Source organism: Numenius arquata, chromosome 23, assembly GCF_964106895.1.
Source record: "Numenius arquata chromosome 23, bNumArq3.hap1.1, whole genome shotgun sequence".
Lineage (NCBI taxonomy): Eukaryota > Metazoa > Chordata > Aves > Charadriiformes > Scolopacidae > Numenius > Numenius arquata.
Genome location: NC_133598.1, coordinates 4,236,489 through 4,253,390, shown reverse-complemented (window position 1 = coordinate 4,253,390; position 16,902 = coordinate 4,236,489). Strand labels below are relative to the sequence as shown.

The 16,902-nt window shown below is 45.3% G+C and overlaps 1 protein-coding gene across 3 annotated transcripts in view; it reads right to left on the bottom strand.

Moving 5' to 3' along the window:
* The window catches only part of TANC2 (tetratricopeptide repeat, ankyrin repeat and coiled-coil containing 2), a 213,886-nt gene that overhangs the window by 127,311 nt on the left and 69,673 nt on the right, over positions 1 to 16,902 (bottom strand). Inside the window, exon 5 of one of the 3 annotated variants that reach the window (XM_074162697.1) lies at positions 3,111 to 3,221. The exons of the other annotated variants lie outside the window; for them this stretch is intronic. Coding sequence (XP_074018798.1) covers positions 3,111 to 3,221 — 111 coding nt within the window. The remainder of the gene's footprint in view (positions 1 to 3,110; positions 3,222 to 16,902) is intronic. 3 annotated transcript variants of the gene reach the window in all.

Sequence of the window (16,902 nt, the reverse complement as noted above, 5' to 3'; positions counted from 1 at the left end):
GGTTAGTGATGGTTTTTATTAGAGTTAGGTTGATGGTTGGACTAGATGGTGCCTTTCCAACCCAGACAATTCTATGATTCTACAATTAAAGTCACCTCACAGAATTCAATGGCCGCCTTTGGCAAAACAAAGAATACAGTTAAAAAAAAAAAAAAATTCATATCACGTTTAAAGCTTTACTTTGGCCTTCCTGTTAGAACCTCCCTCAAAAGATACTGGCCACCTCGTTCTTCTTTTTTCTTCCTCAAAGCTGAAACGTCTAGAGAGCATCACCTCGTACGCCGATTCACGCCGTGGGATGCCGAGCGCCCCATTCCCCGCAGCAGCCGGAGGGGCCACGCGGTGCCACGGTGGTTGCACAGGGAACCACCTCCCCGGAATGTGCTCAAATTCGCCTGAAGCCTTAAAATAAACATTTTGGCATTGAGCAAAACTTCATCTCGAGGCATCTCAACATGAAATAATCATTTCTCTATGCAGAGCAGATAATGTTCTCTCCTCATTGCTATTTAGTGTTTTAAACTGCCTTTAAGTGTATAATTAATTACATTACTTGTCAGGGATCACTTTACAAGCCACTCCACCTCCACTCCATTGCTAGGCTCTAGCATATCTTCAGCCTTGTTTTTTTTCCTTCTTTCAACTCCTGTCACCATTCCTGGAGACACTCAGGATTTAGCGCTCCGTGCTAACACCCTGCACAGGACCCACACCTCTTAAGAGGAGGTGGAAAATAAGCCTAATGCTGAAGGAAGGGGCTGTGTTTCCTTGGAAAACTGATGAAGGCAGTGCCTGCAGGCTTTGACGTGGTCCAGAGGACTCAGCCCCTCTTCCTCCATGTTCCCATCTGAAGCTGGACACTACGTCCAGACCCGAAGTCCTTTGGTCCCTGTGAGTTGTCCGGATCTTTGTACTTTTTCTTCTTTACGCAAGGATCCTTCCCCAACCACCTCCTTCCTTCCAATGTCTCATCTCCTGAGCTCCTTTAATCCAGTCTTCCAGCCCAGCAAAACCTCCAGCCCTCATGGTACCACTATTTCCACAGCAGGAACCATAATCCAGGCAGGTAAAGCATAACCCATTTCTGCCGCAGAAGCTGAGTGAAGGTCCATGAGGTGACCATGGGGTGACCACTGGCCAATGCCTTGGAGCAGGAGGAAGAAGGGAGGAGCTGCAGCACTGCGAGAAGAAAACTTCACAAACTTCCTCTACAAACAGCTTCTGAAACGCTTCCCCAGAGGATTCTCCCTCTCCACTGTCTCCCACCACTACCAGAGACCTGGCTGGGCTCTTCTAACGCTGCCATCCCCGGACCTGGGCAAACACAGCCACGGGAGGTCCTGGACACCAAGCATGGACACAAGGGAGAGGGGCAGCTCCCCTGGCACCACATTTACCAACCCCTCAGCTGAAGTTTCTACCTCTACTCCAAGTTCACCAGCACCTACTATGGCAACTCTCTTGCTCTCACTTTTTTTTCCTTCCTTAATGATGCTTCATGTTTCTTGAACGATACTTGGAAGGCAGCAGGAAACTCCACTTTTCCTTTCAGATCCTTACACAATCAGCAAGGGAAGGAGATCAAAAAGCAAATAAAAATACCGCCGACCCCCTTGTCGGAGCCCGCTCCCGGGCTTGGCAGGAGTCCTGCCCTTCGGAACAGGGGGGGACACTCGGGTGAGGATACCCCCGGGACGTCGCGCGAGACATGGGAGTGTGGAACTGATGCTTTTTAAGCCAAATTTACAATTCAATTATAACTCTCTGTGGATGCAATCATAATAAGTTCATAATTATTAACAATTACAAACACGACAGCAGAAGCTGTTTAGTTTGAAGAAGAAAGGGCTGCAACAGCAAAATTTTAATTGTAATTCATGATGACTGAAAAAGAAGGAGCACTTTTCACAGCAGCCATGGCCTCCAAGGAGGCACTTCCAAGCACAGGGACTGTCTTTTGTTTTGTCCTAAGACAACTCCTCTTTCAAACACGATACATTAAAGAAAGCCCACATTCAAAATCTGGACAACACTCAATTAATTCCTCCAACTGCAAACGCTCTGTAAGCTCACCATCCACCGAAATAAATGGTACCCTGATTTCAGAGAATCATTCACTAACAGAACATTTTTATTGTAGCTATAGATTTAAGAGGAAGATGTCACATATTTATATGCCATTTCAAAACACCCAACATCCTTTTACCCCATCCAAGGCCTATGCTGAACTCAGGTCTCTTTGGTTCATAAATTAAGGAAAGCCGGGGGAGAAAACAGCAGAATTTAACAAAAAATTCACTTAAATCCTTGCTGCTGCTGCTGCTGCTTTAAGACAGCGCCGGTCGGTCCCAGCCTCCACCGCAGCATCCAGCCCTCCCCGGGTCCCCACTTCCAAGGTGGGAAGAATGTGGGAAAGACACGGAGCTGCTGCGAGACTCAGCGATATAAAAGATTTTACGGTGCTCACGCATCTGCAGGAGGGTCTGGGGGGGCTCGGAGGGATTTCTCCTACTGCCCCCACCGCCAGACGCACACCGGGTTAAGCCAGGCAGGGACACGACCCTCTTCTACTTACATTTCAACCAGAGGCCTCCAGCAAGACGTATACTTTTAAGAGCATTTACTACAGGATGCATAAATTAGAAGCTATTTCTTTTAAAAAAAAAAAATTAAATCAAAAAAGCAATATTCTTGGATGCAGGTAAACAAGATCCCACGGTTTTGCATTAGTTGATTTAATGGTATTTCGGAAATGTGGTTTTATTGCAGTCTCTCTGAAGGCCAGCATTAAAAATTAAATTTAAAGAGGTATGTTTATTGGATCATTTTTATTGCCTCAAAAGCAACTCTCTAGATCTTTTAGATTATTTTGAGGGGAGAGCGGCCACAAGGCCAGCCCAGAACACACACAAAATCCAAGTAACAAACGTAACCAGGTATCAATTAGAAACTAATACTTGAATTCAAGTTTCCAAGTCAATCCAACTTGGCTGGGGAAGGTTCAAATGAACCATCTATATAAGAAGGAGCCGTACTACATTTAAATATCCTTCTGGGCCGGACTTGCCCCTTTCTCCTCGCTTACGGCGGCACCGAGGCATGCAGCTTACCAGGGCAGAACGCATCAACGTCCAGTTTCTGTGCCGAGGAGAGTGTTGGGGAGCCAAGCTCAGACTCGGGGATTCGAGGGCTCTCAACAAACTTTGCTTTCCTCAAAGGGGCTAAGGAGAAGGAGGGGGAGAGAGAAAGAGAGGTCATGAGTAAGGGAAATAGCAAGCAACAGATGGAAGCACTTAACTAAACGACACTGTCAGACTCAGATCAGGTTACTCTTTTTTTCTTTTTTTTTTTTTTTTGGCCACAAAAAAAAAATTATCTGCATTCTTTACAAAGGAGATGGCTCTTATTAAAGCTTTCAAAACGTACAGTCTTACTTTAAAGTGTGCGAGTACTGAGGCACATTTTTCATACTCTTAAACACTTTCTTTTTTTCTACTTTATTAAATAATTTATTTTTTTTCTAGGAAGCAAATGGGCCTGGATTCAGTGACTGTAGAAAAGCCAAGATCACGGAAAGGTAACACAGAGCCCATCAGGGTTTAAGATATTTAACTATAAATATCTGAAACGAATACACAAATTCTGTGTTCAGTAATTGTTTCCGTTGAACATAAAATTTCAATTTCAGAACATTCTGAATGTCTGACCAAGCGGATTTGGTGTTCAACATAAAAGATCAGAGTAAAGCTAATGCTGTCCAAAGACAAAAAACAAGCACTCCACTTTTATCCTTGCAAATCCAGAAAAGATTCAAGAGACTTAAATAAAGAACAGGGAAAAGGTAAAACCGTCTGTAACAAAGCAGTACTGACAACTAGTGCTACAGAAACTGCATTTTTGTGCGTGTTTTAACAGTCTGAACTCTGAAAGAAACAACACAAAGTTCTGTGCAACATTTGTTTGGAATAAAATAATCACTAAACCACTTTTATTATGAAGTTTTTAAAGAGATGTTCCTGCCACACCAGAGAAACAGAACAAGCGAATAAGTTACGTGCAGAGATTACTATTACATTTCAAAGTTAAACTCACATGCCCATTAAAGTGCAAGGCTAATTTGAAAAGCCACTCCACGCGGGTACGGTGGGTCAGCACGCTTCATGCCTCCCTGATTCCCAGCGTGAGCACCTCCATTTACATAATTTATATTTATAGTTCTTTTCCTGCAAATTAAATTTGGGATCTGAAACTAAAGATACGGGGGGGGGGTGTGTGTATGTGTGTGTTGTTTGTTCTCGTGCATCTCCTGTAATAAAAACTCAACGGGTCAAACGGCCACCTCTGAGGCTGCAATAAATCTCTGCCTCCGGAGGAGCCCGTCGCAGCCCCGGCCGGCCCCGCGGCGGGAGAGGGCTCAGCGAGTCTGCGGACGGGCAACCACAACGGCCCCACACGACTGGTACGTAAACCATCACAGGAATTTTTTACAGGGGGGTTGGGGAAAACAGAGATAAAGGTTAAGGGGTGGTTTTTTCAATAGAAAAGTCCCTGCGAAGCAGAATATAGGCAAGGAATCAGCCCCCCCCTCCATACCCGGTCTTTCCCTTAATGATCCGTCCCAGGAGACCTGATCTGCCCAGGAATAAAGGTACCGTTTTGTACGAGAAAATCCTGGGTGAATATTGGCTATATTTACAGCACGTTCCCCACGGAGCCCGGAGGGGCCGGTGTAAGAGGAGCCAGGAGGAGGAACGCGGGAGCTGCTGGAGATAAGGGCAGCCCCAGACCCCCTTCTCCCCCCGGACCCGCCACGTCCCCCCGGCACATGGAGCTCATGGATGTCAGCCCCGCTCGGAGACACAACCTGATGCTAAATGCCGCAAGCTATTTGTCAGTTGTATTAACAAACCCACCCCAAAATAACCCCCACAGGCACACACAAGCACACAATCCACTTGCAAACTGGCCAAGAACAGTGAAAAAAACTATTCACAGTAATAACCATCTTGTGCCAGATACTGATGTAATGAAAACACGTAAATATCAAAAAAGATTATTACTATGGCAAGAAAATTCTTTAGATTAATAATTCTACACAGGCCAATCTACTAATATTTCATTTGTAATCGAAGTTTTAACAAATATGTTTATTTCAAATGTTTTACCATTGCCCCAGTAACAGTCATTTTTATAACATATATATTGGAAATAGCTCATCTTTTCTTTCTTTATCATTTCTGGCTAATGCTACAACCACAAATCATCCGACACGACACTTGGCAGTGCTCACTTGGTTCTGAAATACAGAGCAAACACGGTTCTCCCGGCTGAAGAGATGGCAAGGGCTACGATGGGACTGTCACCAGAAGCTTTGCCCCAGAGATGATGGGGGTGACTGATGCCCAGAGGAAGAAGAAACCTGACACAGAGCAGGCTGATGGCACCCACTCTGTCGCTTCCCGGGCAGACTCAGAAATCTGCAGGTGATGCAGAACCTGCACCTTTCCATAGATTACAGAATCACAGAATGGTTTGGGTTGGAAGGGACCTTAAAGCCCACCCAGTGCCACCCCCTGCCCTGGGTAGGGACACCTCCCACCACACCAGGTTGCTCCAAGCCCCCTCCAACCTGGCCTTGAACCCCTCCAGGGATGGGGCAGCCACAGCTTCTCTGGGCAACCTGGGCCAGGCTCTCACCACCCTCACAGCAAAGTTCTTCCCCACATCTCAGCTCAATCTCCCCCTTTCAGTGTCAAACCCTTGCCCCTTGTCCTATGTCTCCCCTCCCTGATCCAGAGTCCCTCCCCAGCTTTCCTGGAGCCCCTTGAGGGACTGGAAGGGGCTCTAAGGTCTCCCCGGAGCCTTCTCTTCTCCAGGCTGAACCCCCCCGAACTCTCTCAGCCTGTCCTCACAGCAGAGGGGCTCCAGCCCTTGGAGCACCTTTGTGGCCCAGAAGATCAGCACCAAAGAGGTAGGTTTCCACCCATAAGGTGCGAACGCAGCAATCTCCACTTTAGCGTGGCTTTTATTTCTGCAAATCTTCTGAATCTCTTTATTCCTCATTGACGCCGCCTGCTGATCTCCACCCAATTCAGTCCTTGCCTTCTCCAGACAACTGTCCTACCACAGCAGAAGCCACCAGCTCCTGGAGTCACCAGGCCATCCCACCAGTTTTCCTTTTGAGGACAACAAAGAACTTCGTATCAAAACCGTGGTGAATTCTCACTGTACTGCAAAAGTTTAGCCATACATATCATTTTACAGTATTTATGTTTTTATTCCCTAAAAAGCATGATTTAAGTCTTAAAAACTCATGTTACCACCAGACAAGACACGCTATGTCAACATGACTTAAAGAAAACAGTTTAGTTTAGAAGGCTTGAGTCAATATAATCTTCTCAGTGTAACTGGAGATCGGGGAAAAAGCCACAGAGCGATAGTTTCTTTTATTTCAGATATTCTGAACCTGAAAGAGACAAAAAGCGCTCCTAACTCATATGTAACCCGATTACACGACAGGAGGATTTTCACGTAAAGGAATTAAGCACTCCCGACTCCTGTCCAAATGAAGATTATCCTGACAGATACGTATTTGGGCATTAGTTTTCGACTGGAATAAATAACAAATGGAAACGCCATAAATTCAGAAATCTGTTTTGCCATTTTTTAGCCAAGTGTTAAAGGATAACACTGATCTTTTTATGTAAGTGACTTTCCACCCACAACAGTCTGCCTGGGTCCTGAGCATTCTCCCGGGAGCACAGGCAAATCTTACAATCAAAGCCATGGGCATTTGGCACATACTATAAAAACTAACAAAAGCATGAAAATAATTATTTGAAGTATTCTATACCCCCCTCTGTTCATTAGGTCTCTTATTTCTGTAAGATTTTCTGTATGAAACAGACTGACTCCAGGCATTAAAAAGCATTGAAATAGCCCTTTCTGTCGACACAAATGCTATTTTTTGAGCAGAGAGCAGTATTTCTTCCAAAACTACTGGAAAAAATTATATTTGCAATAACTAGCTATGACAATATATCGAATTCAATGAAGAGGTTAGTAGTTAGTAATGCTGCTTTTCCAGAACTGCAAAATGCATGTTCAATTCAGAAAACCACCCTGATTAGAGGTAGCCTGAAGTCACAACCCCAGCACTGGGGTCCCACCACCCATGCAGTGTAGGGTCCTGACCTGAGGAGGAATAACCCCCTGCACCAGTACAGGTTGGGGGTTGACCTACTGGAAAGCAGCTCTGCAGAGAGGGACCTGGGAGTCCTGGTGGACAACAAGTTGCCCATAGGTCAGCAATGGGCCCTGGTGGCCAAGAAGGCCAATGGTGTCCTGGGGGGCATTAAGAAGAGCGTGGCCACAGGTTGAGGGAGGTCATCCTCCCCCTCTGCTCTGCCCTGGGGAGGCCACAGCTGGAGCACTGGGTCCAGTTCTGGGCCTCCCACTTCCAGAAGGACGGGGAACTGCTGGAGAGAGTCCAGTGGAGGCTACAAGGATGATGAGGGACTGGAGCATCTCTCTGCTGAGGAAAGGCTGAGGGACCTGGGGCTGTTCAGCTGGAGAAGAGCACACTGAGAGGGGACCTCATCGATGCTGAGCAATAGCTAAAGGGCGGGTGGCAAGAGGATGGGGTCAGGCTCTTCTCAGTGGTGCCCAGAGACAGGACAAGGGGCAACAGGCACGAACTGGGACACGGGAAATTCCATCTGAACATGAGGAAAAGCTTCTTTCCTTTGAGGGTGGCAGAGCCCTGGAACAGGCTGCCCAGAGAGGCGGTGGAGTCTCCATCTCTGGAGATGTTCAAACCCACGCGGACACGTTCCTGTGCGACCTGCTCTGGGTGACCCTGCTCTGGCAGGGGGTTGGACTGGATGATCTCCAGAGGTCCCTTCCAACGGTGGCTAGTTTGGGATTCTGTTGGGTGCCGGTGGCCCAGGAGCCAATGGCAGCAGCCCGGGCTGTACGAGCCCAACGGTCCAGTCCCGCTCCCTTGGGCTTGACGACAAACATAATGTTGGCGTCACACCAGACTAGCTACTACTAACGTAGGAACTTAAGTTTAAATAGCTAGAGAAGTTATTTAAAAGAAATATTGCCCATGTGGGGGCTCGTTCCCGCAGTTCTTAGTGAGATGAATCCCCATCAGTAGCCAAGCCAGTGGAGCAAAGCTGAAAGTCCTTCCTTCAGTTCAAATAAAATTCTCATTTGACTTTGACAGCAACTTTTCCTGCACAAGGAAAGCGATGGCAATTCTAGGGTAGGAATTAACCACGTAATGCAAAACAATTACCAGGGCAGGCATTCAGAAAGTTTAATTAGATGGCTCATTTATGACACTTTCTGCAGCAGGTGGTCTATCTTCCAGCAGGGACAAAGATATAATTTATTCGCTTCTCGGTTTTCATGCTAATTCTCCTTAATATCCACACGGACACGGTAAGTACGATGCTGTCACCAAGGACTGAATCTCAGTCTTCAACACAGACAGGAGTCTAAACTAGTTTTAAGATTGTGTAAAATGTATTTTTTGGGATAAATATACGTTTGAGAGAAACTGCCCTTCTAGAAAGGAAGAAGTCTATTATCTGGGGTTGGGGACTGCCTGTCAATTATTAACCCCTAGATGGCTTCTCATACTAGAAGAGCCATCCAATGGAAGATGCAGTCACTAAAACCAATGACCTGCCGACCACCACCACCACTGCTTCATCAGCAGAGATGGGAGAGGCTCCATTTCCGTTTCTCTGGTGACAGAAATCATCTTGTCACCTAACACTACAGCCAGGTGTGAATTAAAAAGCATACATAAGCAAACACATATCTAGAATAGATGCACAGGACTGCAATGAAACTCTGTTAAACGAAACTAGGGAATATATGGCACGAGAAGCTGCAGTGCCAAGCAGTCTGCAGAGCAGGTTTTTAAGAGTCTCTTTAAAAATAGAGATTCAGAGTATTTGGAAATTATGCCAATGTAAGAAACAGAAACCATCATCCCAATTCATAATATTCCTCAAACTTGTACACCCATACTGGTCATTCCTGAACTCTCATTCCCGAGGCTGGAAGGAGTAGCAAGGGGGAGCTGCGAGGTCCCTCCGACAGAAAACATTCCAAATATCAGGAGCTGTTGATGGATTATCCATTTGTACATCTGCATGGAACACTGGGATCAGCTCTGGTGCTGTTTGTGATCCATGGCAAGCATCTAATCTACCACCAAATAAAAATAAACCAAAGAAAAACCAGGATGTGTTTATTCTTTCAGAGTAATCACTTTATCTCCACTAGCACTGTGTTCTAGTTCAGTCTATTGAGCTTCCTAATTCTATTGCATTTTCTCTGTTACCATTTCATTGTCACATAATTTATGGATGAGTTAGTATTTTAATTACAAAAGCGTTTTCTTTAGATTAAAAGGCATTGATAAAAGGATGTTATCATGGATTAGCAAAGGCTTCATCTACTAAATTCAGTTTCAGCTCTGAAAGGAATGTTTCACTAAAAAAGGGTTATTAACATATAATGACCTGATTGACAAAGTGTTCTTCCAGGCAGTAATTTCAGTAGATCTGAACTTACTCCGTGGTTTGGCGACAATATCCACACCCAGACCTTTGTGTGTGTACGTACACCCACAAAGACACACCAGAACCCAATCTGTCTATGGACAAGGAAGACGCTGGAGGAACCACGGACTCTTTTCTCCATAGGATGAATGATGGACCGACCATCCCAGGGTACGTGGGAACCTCTCCCAGTATCACCTCCTTACAAGTGTTAGAGAAACCTACATTATGGTGCCCTGAACCACAATAAATCAAACCACTCTGGGTTTGTGTTACAGACTCCCAGGCTCCACCATCCCCAACAGAAACCAGTGGGGCCACACGCCTGAATTCTCCTGACTTACTCCATGGGGCAGAAGCCGGCCAAGGACTAGGCCCAAAATCAGCTTTTTGCCCCAATTTTGTCTTTTCCCTGCCTTAAACACACAAGTACAGCTGAATTTCAACCATGCTTTGAGCCTTCCCCTGCCTGAGAAGTACGAACTAATGAGATTTGCTATCTTTGTGTAAAAACACTGGGTTTATGACAGGTGAAAGAGTGCCACCATCGATGCAACCAAGGGAACCGCTGTGGGTGTCCTGCACACTCACCTCCGGTGACCGGTTCAGCCACAGAGGAGTCAAATTTGGCACTCAAACATTGTATTCGTAAATACTGTAAGCACAAGATTGTAACGTAAATTCTGTCTGGAGAGAACACAATCCCAAAATCACAGAATTATGGAATGGTTTGGGTTGGAAGGGACCTGAAAGACCTTCTAGTTCCAACCCCCCTGCCCTGGGCAGGGACACCTCCCACCAGACCAGGTTGCTCCAAGCCCCATCCAGCCTGGCCTTGAACCCCTCCAGGGATGGGGCAGCCACAGCTTCTCTGGGCAACCTGGGCCAGGCTCTCACCACCCTCAGAGTGAAAAATTTCTTCCCGAGATCTCATCTAAATTTCCCTTTTTTCAGTTTAAATCCTGCCCAAGTCGGGCTGCGATGGGAAGAGCCAGAGCACCGGTTGGAAGAGCAAACTTTGGAAATTTGTACTTAAATAGAGTAAAAGTGGGCGCTTTGTGCATCCTCCCGTCCCCATCTTTAGTTAATAACGAGGTGGCCGTGCCAAGGGCTGACTCACGTGCTGGAACCTGCCCAATGACTACGTAACGCTGCGGAGAGTAGACTTTATTGAAGTCTCCCTCGTACTAAAATGTTTTAAGTGCTGCAGTGCTATTGATCCACGGAGCTCCTGGAACAAATAACTGTCAGATTCAACACAGCTGGACTACACCCAAAAAACACCAGAGATGGAGCTTTCAGTGCTGCCTCTCATCCCAAATGACTCTTTATTTTGTTGAGGTAAGAGCCGTAAAAAGAGAAAACTACAGACCACGTGATATTTTTTCCCGTGGCACTAATATACCAGCTATGTGCAAGTACAATTTTTAGGCATAAATTAAAAAAAAAAAAAAAAATTAAAATTGTGAAATTACATCTTAACATCCCTCTTTAGATAATCCAGCATTATTTTACAGAAACCACTGTGTAACACTAACAGTTTTTTCCCCTCCTGTTATTTGAGAGGATAAAAGCTTTTTTAATTACGTTTTAAAGCCCCTCTCCTTTCATCACCCGGTTATCGCGGCATCGTGGGTAGGGCAGAACATACAAGTGGTGAGAACAATGCGGTGTCTGGAAATACCATACTTGTTCCAAAACTTTCCGAAAATATTTAGTTTAGGAGATAAGCTCCTGAAACAAGAAAATTGAAGGAAATGAAGGTGGAAAGAGGAACTGTGCAAAAAAAAAAAAAAAAGCAGGAAGGGAGTCCAGCGAGTTGGTAATGGAAGAACGGCAATGGGAAAGGAGTTAAAATAAGCAATTATTCAAAACTGTCTTAATTTAAAAGTTCTTATTTAAACTGTAAGAATTCTGTAACATGAAGGTTTTGCCTATTAAAGCTTCTGAAAATGTTTTTTGTAAAAACGAGGAATAAGCTTCTCTGGAGGAGTGGAGTCTGCAATCCTGTGGGACCACAGAGACCTACTGGAAAATTCTCTCACCCTCTCTGTGTCTCTCCAGCTGAACAGTTGTGTAAGGGGCACAGACAATAACGGCAAATCACAGCAGGAATGTTACAGAAAGATGTGCGGTGACATCAGAAAGGAATGAGCCTTCTGAAAAAGTATTCAATGAAATCAAATTATAACTCACCTCATCTAAATTATCATAACCTCTCCCAAATAACAATAAATGATCAAAATGGCTTTCTGTACGAGCAGGCACTCCTCATTGATTTTCAAGGGAGAAAATAACTTGGTGTTGAAAGGTTTATATGTATTTTAAATACATAGAGAATAATCCAGATTTCTGTGTGAAGTGTTCACTAATGGCTGGTACAATATGTTTGCAATAATTTTGTGTATTCCGAAAGAAAATAATCTCAAATACTCTAACCTGTATACAGCCTGCACTTCCAGAAAGAGTTTTAGCTCCATTTCCATTTTGCTTATCACTGTGCAACTATTTTCTGTCATTTTGAGTAAATGGAATAGCAATTTGTTATCAAACTTATCACAGACAGCGAAGAGCCCTCTCCTGGGTCAGCCCCAGCAGGTTAGGCTTAGGCTGGACCAGTCGGAGCATCCCAGCATGGATCTGTCGAGCAGCTGTGGTCTGGAATACTCTGGCAAGGCTTTAGGAAGAAACTTGCTCCTATTAATGATCCCAGAAATTAAAAAAAAAACCAACAAAACAACCCTCTCTCTTTCCCTGTAGATAAGTTTCTTTCCAACGTGGGCTGCCAAAAAGTCTTTATCCCCGCAGGGGAGACAGCTTTGAGGAGAAGCCAGTTATTTAATTAACATATAGACATGGCAGGAGGAGGACACGGTACTTTCATCTTTCCCTGCAAACTTGTCAAATTGTTTTTGACTCCTTGGAGCTGTGTCACAGGAGTAGACTTCTCCACGTCATCTCCCATCTAGAATTCTTCTTTTCAGCATCTTCTGAAGTCTTTTAAAATTGCCTCTTTTAGAAGAAATTCCTCATGTGTGACTCAAGGTAGAAACTCGTGTATCAGAGGAGGATGAAAGGAGAGCAGGGAAGGCAGCATCCCTTGCTCCAGCTTTCTAAGTCATCTTGTTACGAAAATAAGCAATTTCCCCCACTGACATTTTTCATACATTTCTGTTGCAGCCAGTTTTCCTTTTCAAGTTTCAGACTTTGGTTGCAAAAGAGTGAATGAAGACCTGGGACTACGGGATGAAATCACGTCACCTAAATATTGAGCTTATGTAAAATCTGCTCAAATACCCAAAGAATCCTCCCAAATGGCAGAAACGGGAGAGGGTAGAGCTGGAGGGGAAAGTGTTCCTCACCCTTCTCACATCCCTCTTCCCAACAGTTTTATTTCATTAAATGCTAAATTTAAAACAGATGAGAGGAGAACGCAACCAAACACGAGTGCTGAATCGCGTTATTCCCATTCAATCTCCTACTATCCTGGAGCTCTTCCTTCAGCATTCCAGTGACTCAAATAATACACTGGCAGCAAAAAGGAGAGAACCTGTCGAGACCTGGATACACTGTAAAGGACATTTATTCTAAAGGAAGCAGCGAAGAGCTTGGTCGCTTTAATCAAATTAGAGGTAACCCCGTTAATTCGCTGTTTAGAAAGAAACCATTTCACCGGTTTTTACACAAAAAGCCCAACTCATCGAAACACAACGCTCAGATTTCGAGATAAACTTTCGTGAGCGGAATCAGAAATGAATTAACTCCCGAAGCAAACACATTTTCCTCTTTTCCATATGAAGCCGACTGTACGACAGATCTCAGGAAAACACGCCCGGTTGCTGCCGCGTCCCCAACAAGGGGCTTTGGTTTTATGGGGCTTTTTTAAATTGCACACGTTGAACACGTCAGGCTATAGAAGATTTAACAATCAAGCCTGAAGATTTAACGTAGCTCAATTTATCTCAAGTCACTAGTAAAAGGGAAAATAGATTTAACTGAAGATTCTTCCCACAGAAGGAAGGAGCAAGTGTAATATAACCCTTCCAAAATAAGGCTGATCTTCCTGGTGGTGTGTGGTTTCCTCTTCTGCACAGCTCTTCTGGTTTTTTTTATTTACACTGAGATTTGACTACAATAAAATTTGAATCACAAGGTGTATCTGTGAAGCCACAATAATCTAAAAAGTGTTCAGAATCGCCGTTTCCTCCCCTATTACACCAACATTTTGTCTAGTGCTGGCCCAGGAAATGCTGTGCCTTTGGAACCCCTGTCCTGCCCCCGGGAACGGAGTATCTCATTGAGCTCAGTGTCCCGTCCCCAGCACCGAGCTCCCCACACCTGGGAAGGGACATGGAAAAAGGGTGGCGAGAGCCCAGCGCAGTCTCTCGCATGTTGGGATGCCGGGACTTTGAGCCAGAGGTGTCATTTCCTCAAAGCCAGCAACAAATTCGTCTCCCGTTAATATAACCAGTCACTTTTTGAGGTAGGTTTTCAGCATTGCCAACACCCGGCAGCACGGCTTCCTCCACATTAACTACGCGGTCTGAAAAACCGCTTCCCGCTTTTGCACTGCCGACCTCATTTCTGAAAACTCCGGGAAACCATCACCTTGGACTCCCCTCCGCACGGGCGATGACTTTTCCAAGGACATCCCCGCAGACCGGTGCAGCCTAACGTCACCTTAACTTCGCCCTAATATATTGTGTTTATCCAGGTGAGCATTAACTCTGCCCTTCACACCGCTTCCCGCTGACTCACCCCGTGCAGACGTCAGGCCAACACGTCTGTAGTTTCCCACAGCTCCCTCGGAGCCCTTTTAGTGCTTGATGCCGTAATAACCACCCTTCAGCCACCCGGTGTTAAGCAAGTTATAAACGAGAGGTTCCCCAGCAAAGACAGCATCCTCGAAACGCCTTCCGGTCCTCGTGCTTTGTCACCGTTTTTAGGACCCGTCCTACCGCTGCTGCCACCGGAGCCACCTCTCCGTCACTCCCCCTTGCCCCAAGGAAGTCGGGACCCACCGAGGCTGTGCAGGAGGTTGGGCTGTTCCAAAATCTACTGCTCCTCTGTTAATAGAGCAGTAAAAAATTACACCCTGCACTAGGCTTGCAAGGGATCCAAAAAGGAACAAGAAGAAGGAATCGCTCACTCTAGACACTGCTGCAAGAAAGCCGTTCGAGTATTTTACAAGCAACCAAAGTGATCAAAGGAAAGCATCAAATCAGACACCCAAATTAAATCTGAACAGAAGCGGCAGAGGCCAAGGCCAGGAGTAAAGGTTACGTTGCATATAAACAAAATCTAATTCCTTCTCCCACCGTATCCTTAAGCTCATACCAAGATATTCTAACCACGATAAGGAAGGAGGCTGAATTATAAAACACCCTCCCATTCAAAGCCCGAGTAATCCCACGGTAAAGCAGACATGAACTAGATCCTGTTCGCTATACACCACCATTGTTTATGACCAGGACTACATAGCATACAAGATAATATAAACTCATTACTTGATAACAGCATTTAAAATGGAAGGCAAAAGATGTGAATAGATATTTAGGTGTCAGTCGTTCAAATTTTGCTAGGCTAAAACTAATTTAGTTGGTTTAAAGGCAGACCTGTAATTACAGTGACATGTAGGCATAATTGTTCAATTGATACGAAACCGTAGTTAGGATCCATACTTCTACGCTGGTGGGAGCTTCACGGAATATTACATCCTTAAAACGGAGCTGCTTATCTGGCACAACACAAGCCTGAATTTGCTGAACTTATTTGTAAACACTTGAAAAACTGCATTATGCCATGTTTACAAGGTGGTGTTTTACCTAAGGAAATTGCTACCGTTCAGCCACCTCTAGTTCTCAGTAATTTATTCTTTGCTTTAAAAATTCTTTATTTACTTGTAGAAGTAAACGAGCTGTTCGAACTTTGTGTTCTGAGAAGAGGTGGCTGCTCATCAGCCTTTCCTTCCACCGAGGATCAGGGACAAGGAAACATGGCATGCCTAAAGGATTTAATTAAAATATCTAATGAACATGCGATTATTTGTGGGAACGCAGAGAGTTAAAGCAGAGCAACCAGACCCCCCTCTGTCAATGCCACAGGAGGGACATGTTCCTCAGTGCAATGGGATTTAAGACCCAACGATCTCTACGAGGCTTCGGTGGCACGAGCACCCTGCGACAGCAGCGAGATGTCCCATGAAGGACCAGGTCCTGTCAAGCCCTTTAAGTGACAATGACATCAGCTTTGCTGGGAGGACAGTGCTCCACTGCCTGTTTCTAAGCTGAAGCAGCACCAGCCATGGCACACGACAAGGCCACCAACCATTTATTGGAAGAAACACACAAATCTGGTGACTTGCCTTCAAAAAACCATTTTCTCCCTTACACCTACTCAATTCCATGACTGGGAAGGTAAAAAGAGAAGTATAACCGGGGAAAAAAAACCAACTGGATTTTCCTAAGTCTGGCTTCATCTTTGCAGAGAAAAACCTTGTAGAAAGTTTCCAAGTTCCAAGTTTCAACTTCCCACAACCTGCAAAGGGTACCAAACCAAGGGCTCTCCATCACGGACAGGCAGGACCACATCTCCCTCCACCACACACCATCCATGCCTGGGTCTGAACACGCTGGCTGATTTCACAAAATACAGCCCTAGTGTGCCCGAGATAAGAATCAAGCTCCATTAGCTATAGATTATTTTTTTTTTTAAAGAAGAAAAAAAGAAATTTAAAAAAAATCAGCCCTTAATGCAAGAGCGAGGCTGGACCCAGCTCTGGTGGCTGAAGAGCTGCTGGTGACACCGGCCACGGTGGCTGCTCCTCCTTCCTCTGCCGAGCGATTTTCCTACCCATCGCAGCAACGTTAAAGTAGGGCGTTACACGGAGAGGATGAGAGACATCCCTGCTCCTCCGGAAGCTCCTGAGTGTGCTATTTTCCACAAAGGCAACTCCCAGAACAAACACTTGTTTCGTAACCTGCTTCGGAAGTGCTGCCTTGTCCCCGCTCACACCTGCCCAGCTCCTCTTTGCATCCTCAGCGCCTCATCTTCCCTTTTCCGCTTTATCCTTTATCAAATTGAGTGTTCTTTTCCTCCCTCTGAATTGAAGCTTTATTTTTTTCCATCTATGCTTTTTCCTTACCCAGCTTTCAGGGTACCTGAAAGGGTCCCACCTCCTCGCACCCTCCAGCTGCCCCATCACACCAGCTCTCCGCTGCTGCTCACTCTCCCACGGCCCATTTTGAGAACAGAAATTCAATATAAAAGCTCCAAAAACGCTGCCGAGACACCAGAAAAAATCCCACTACACCCAGTACCA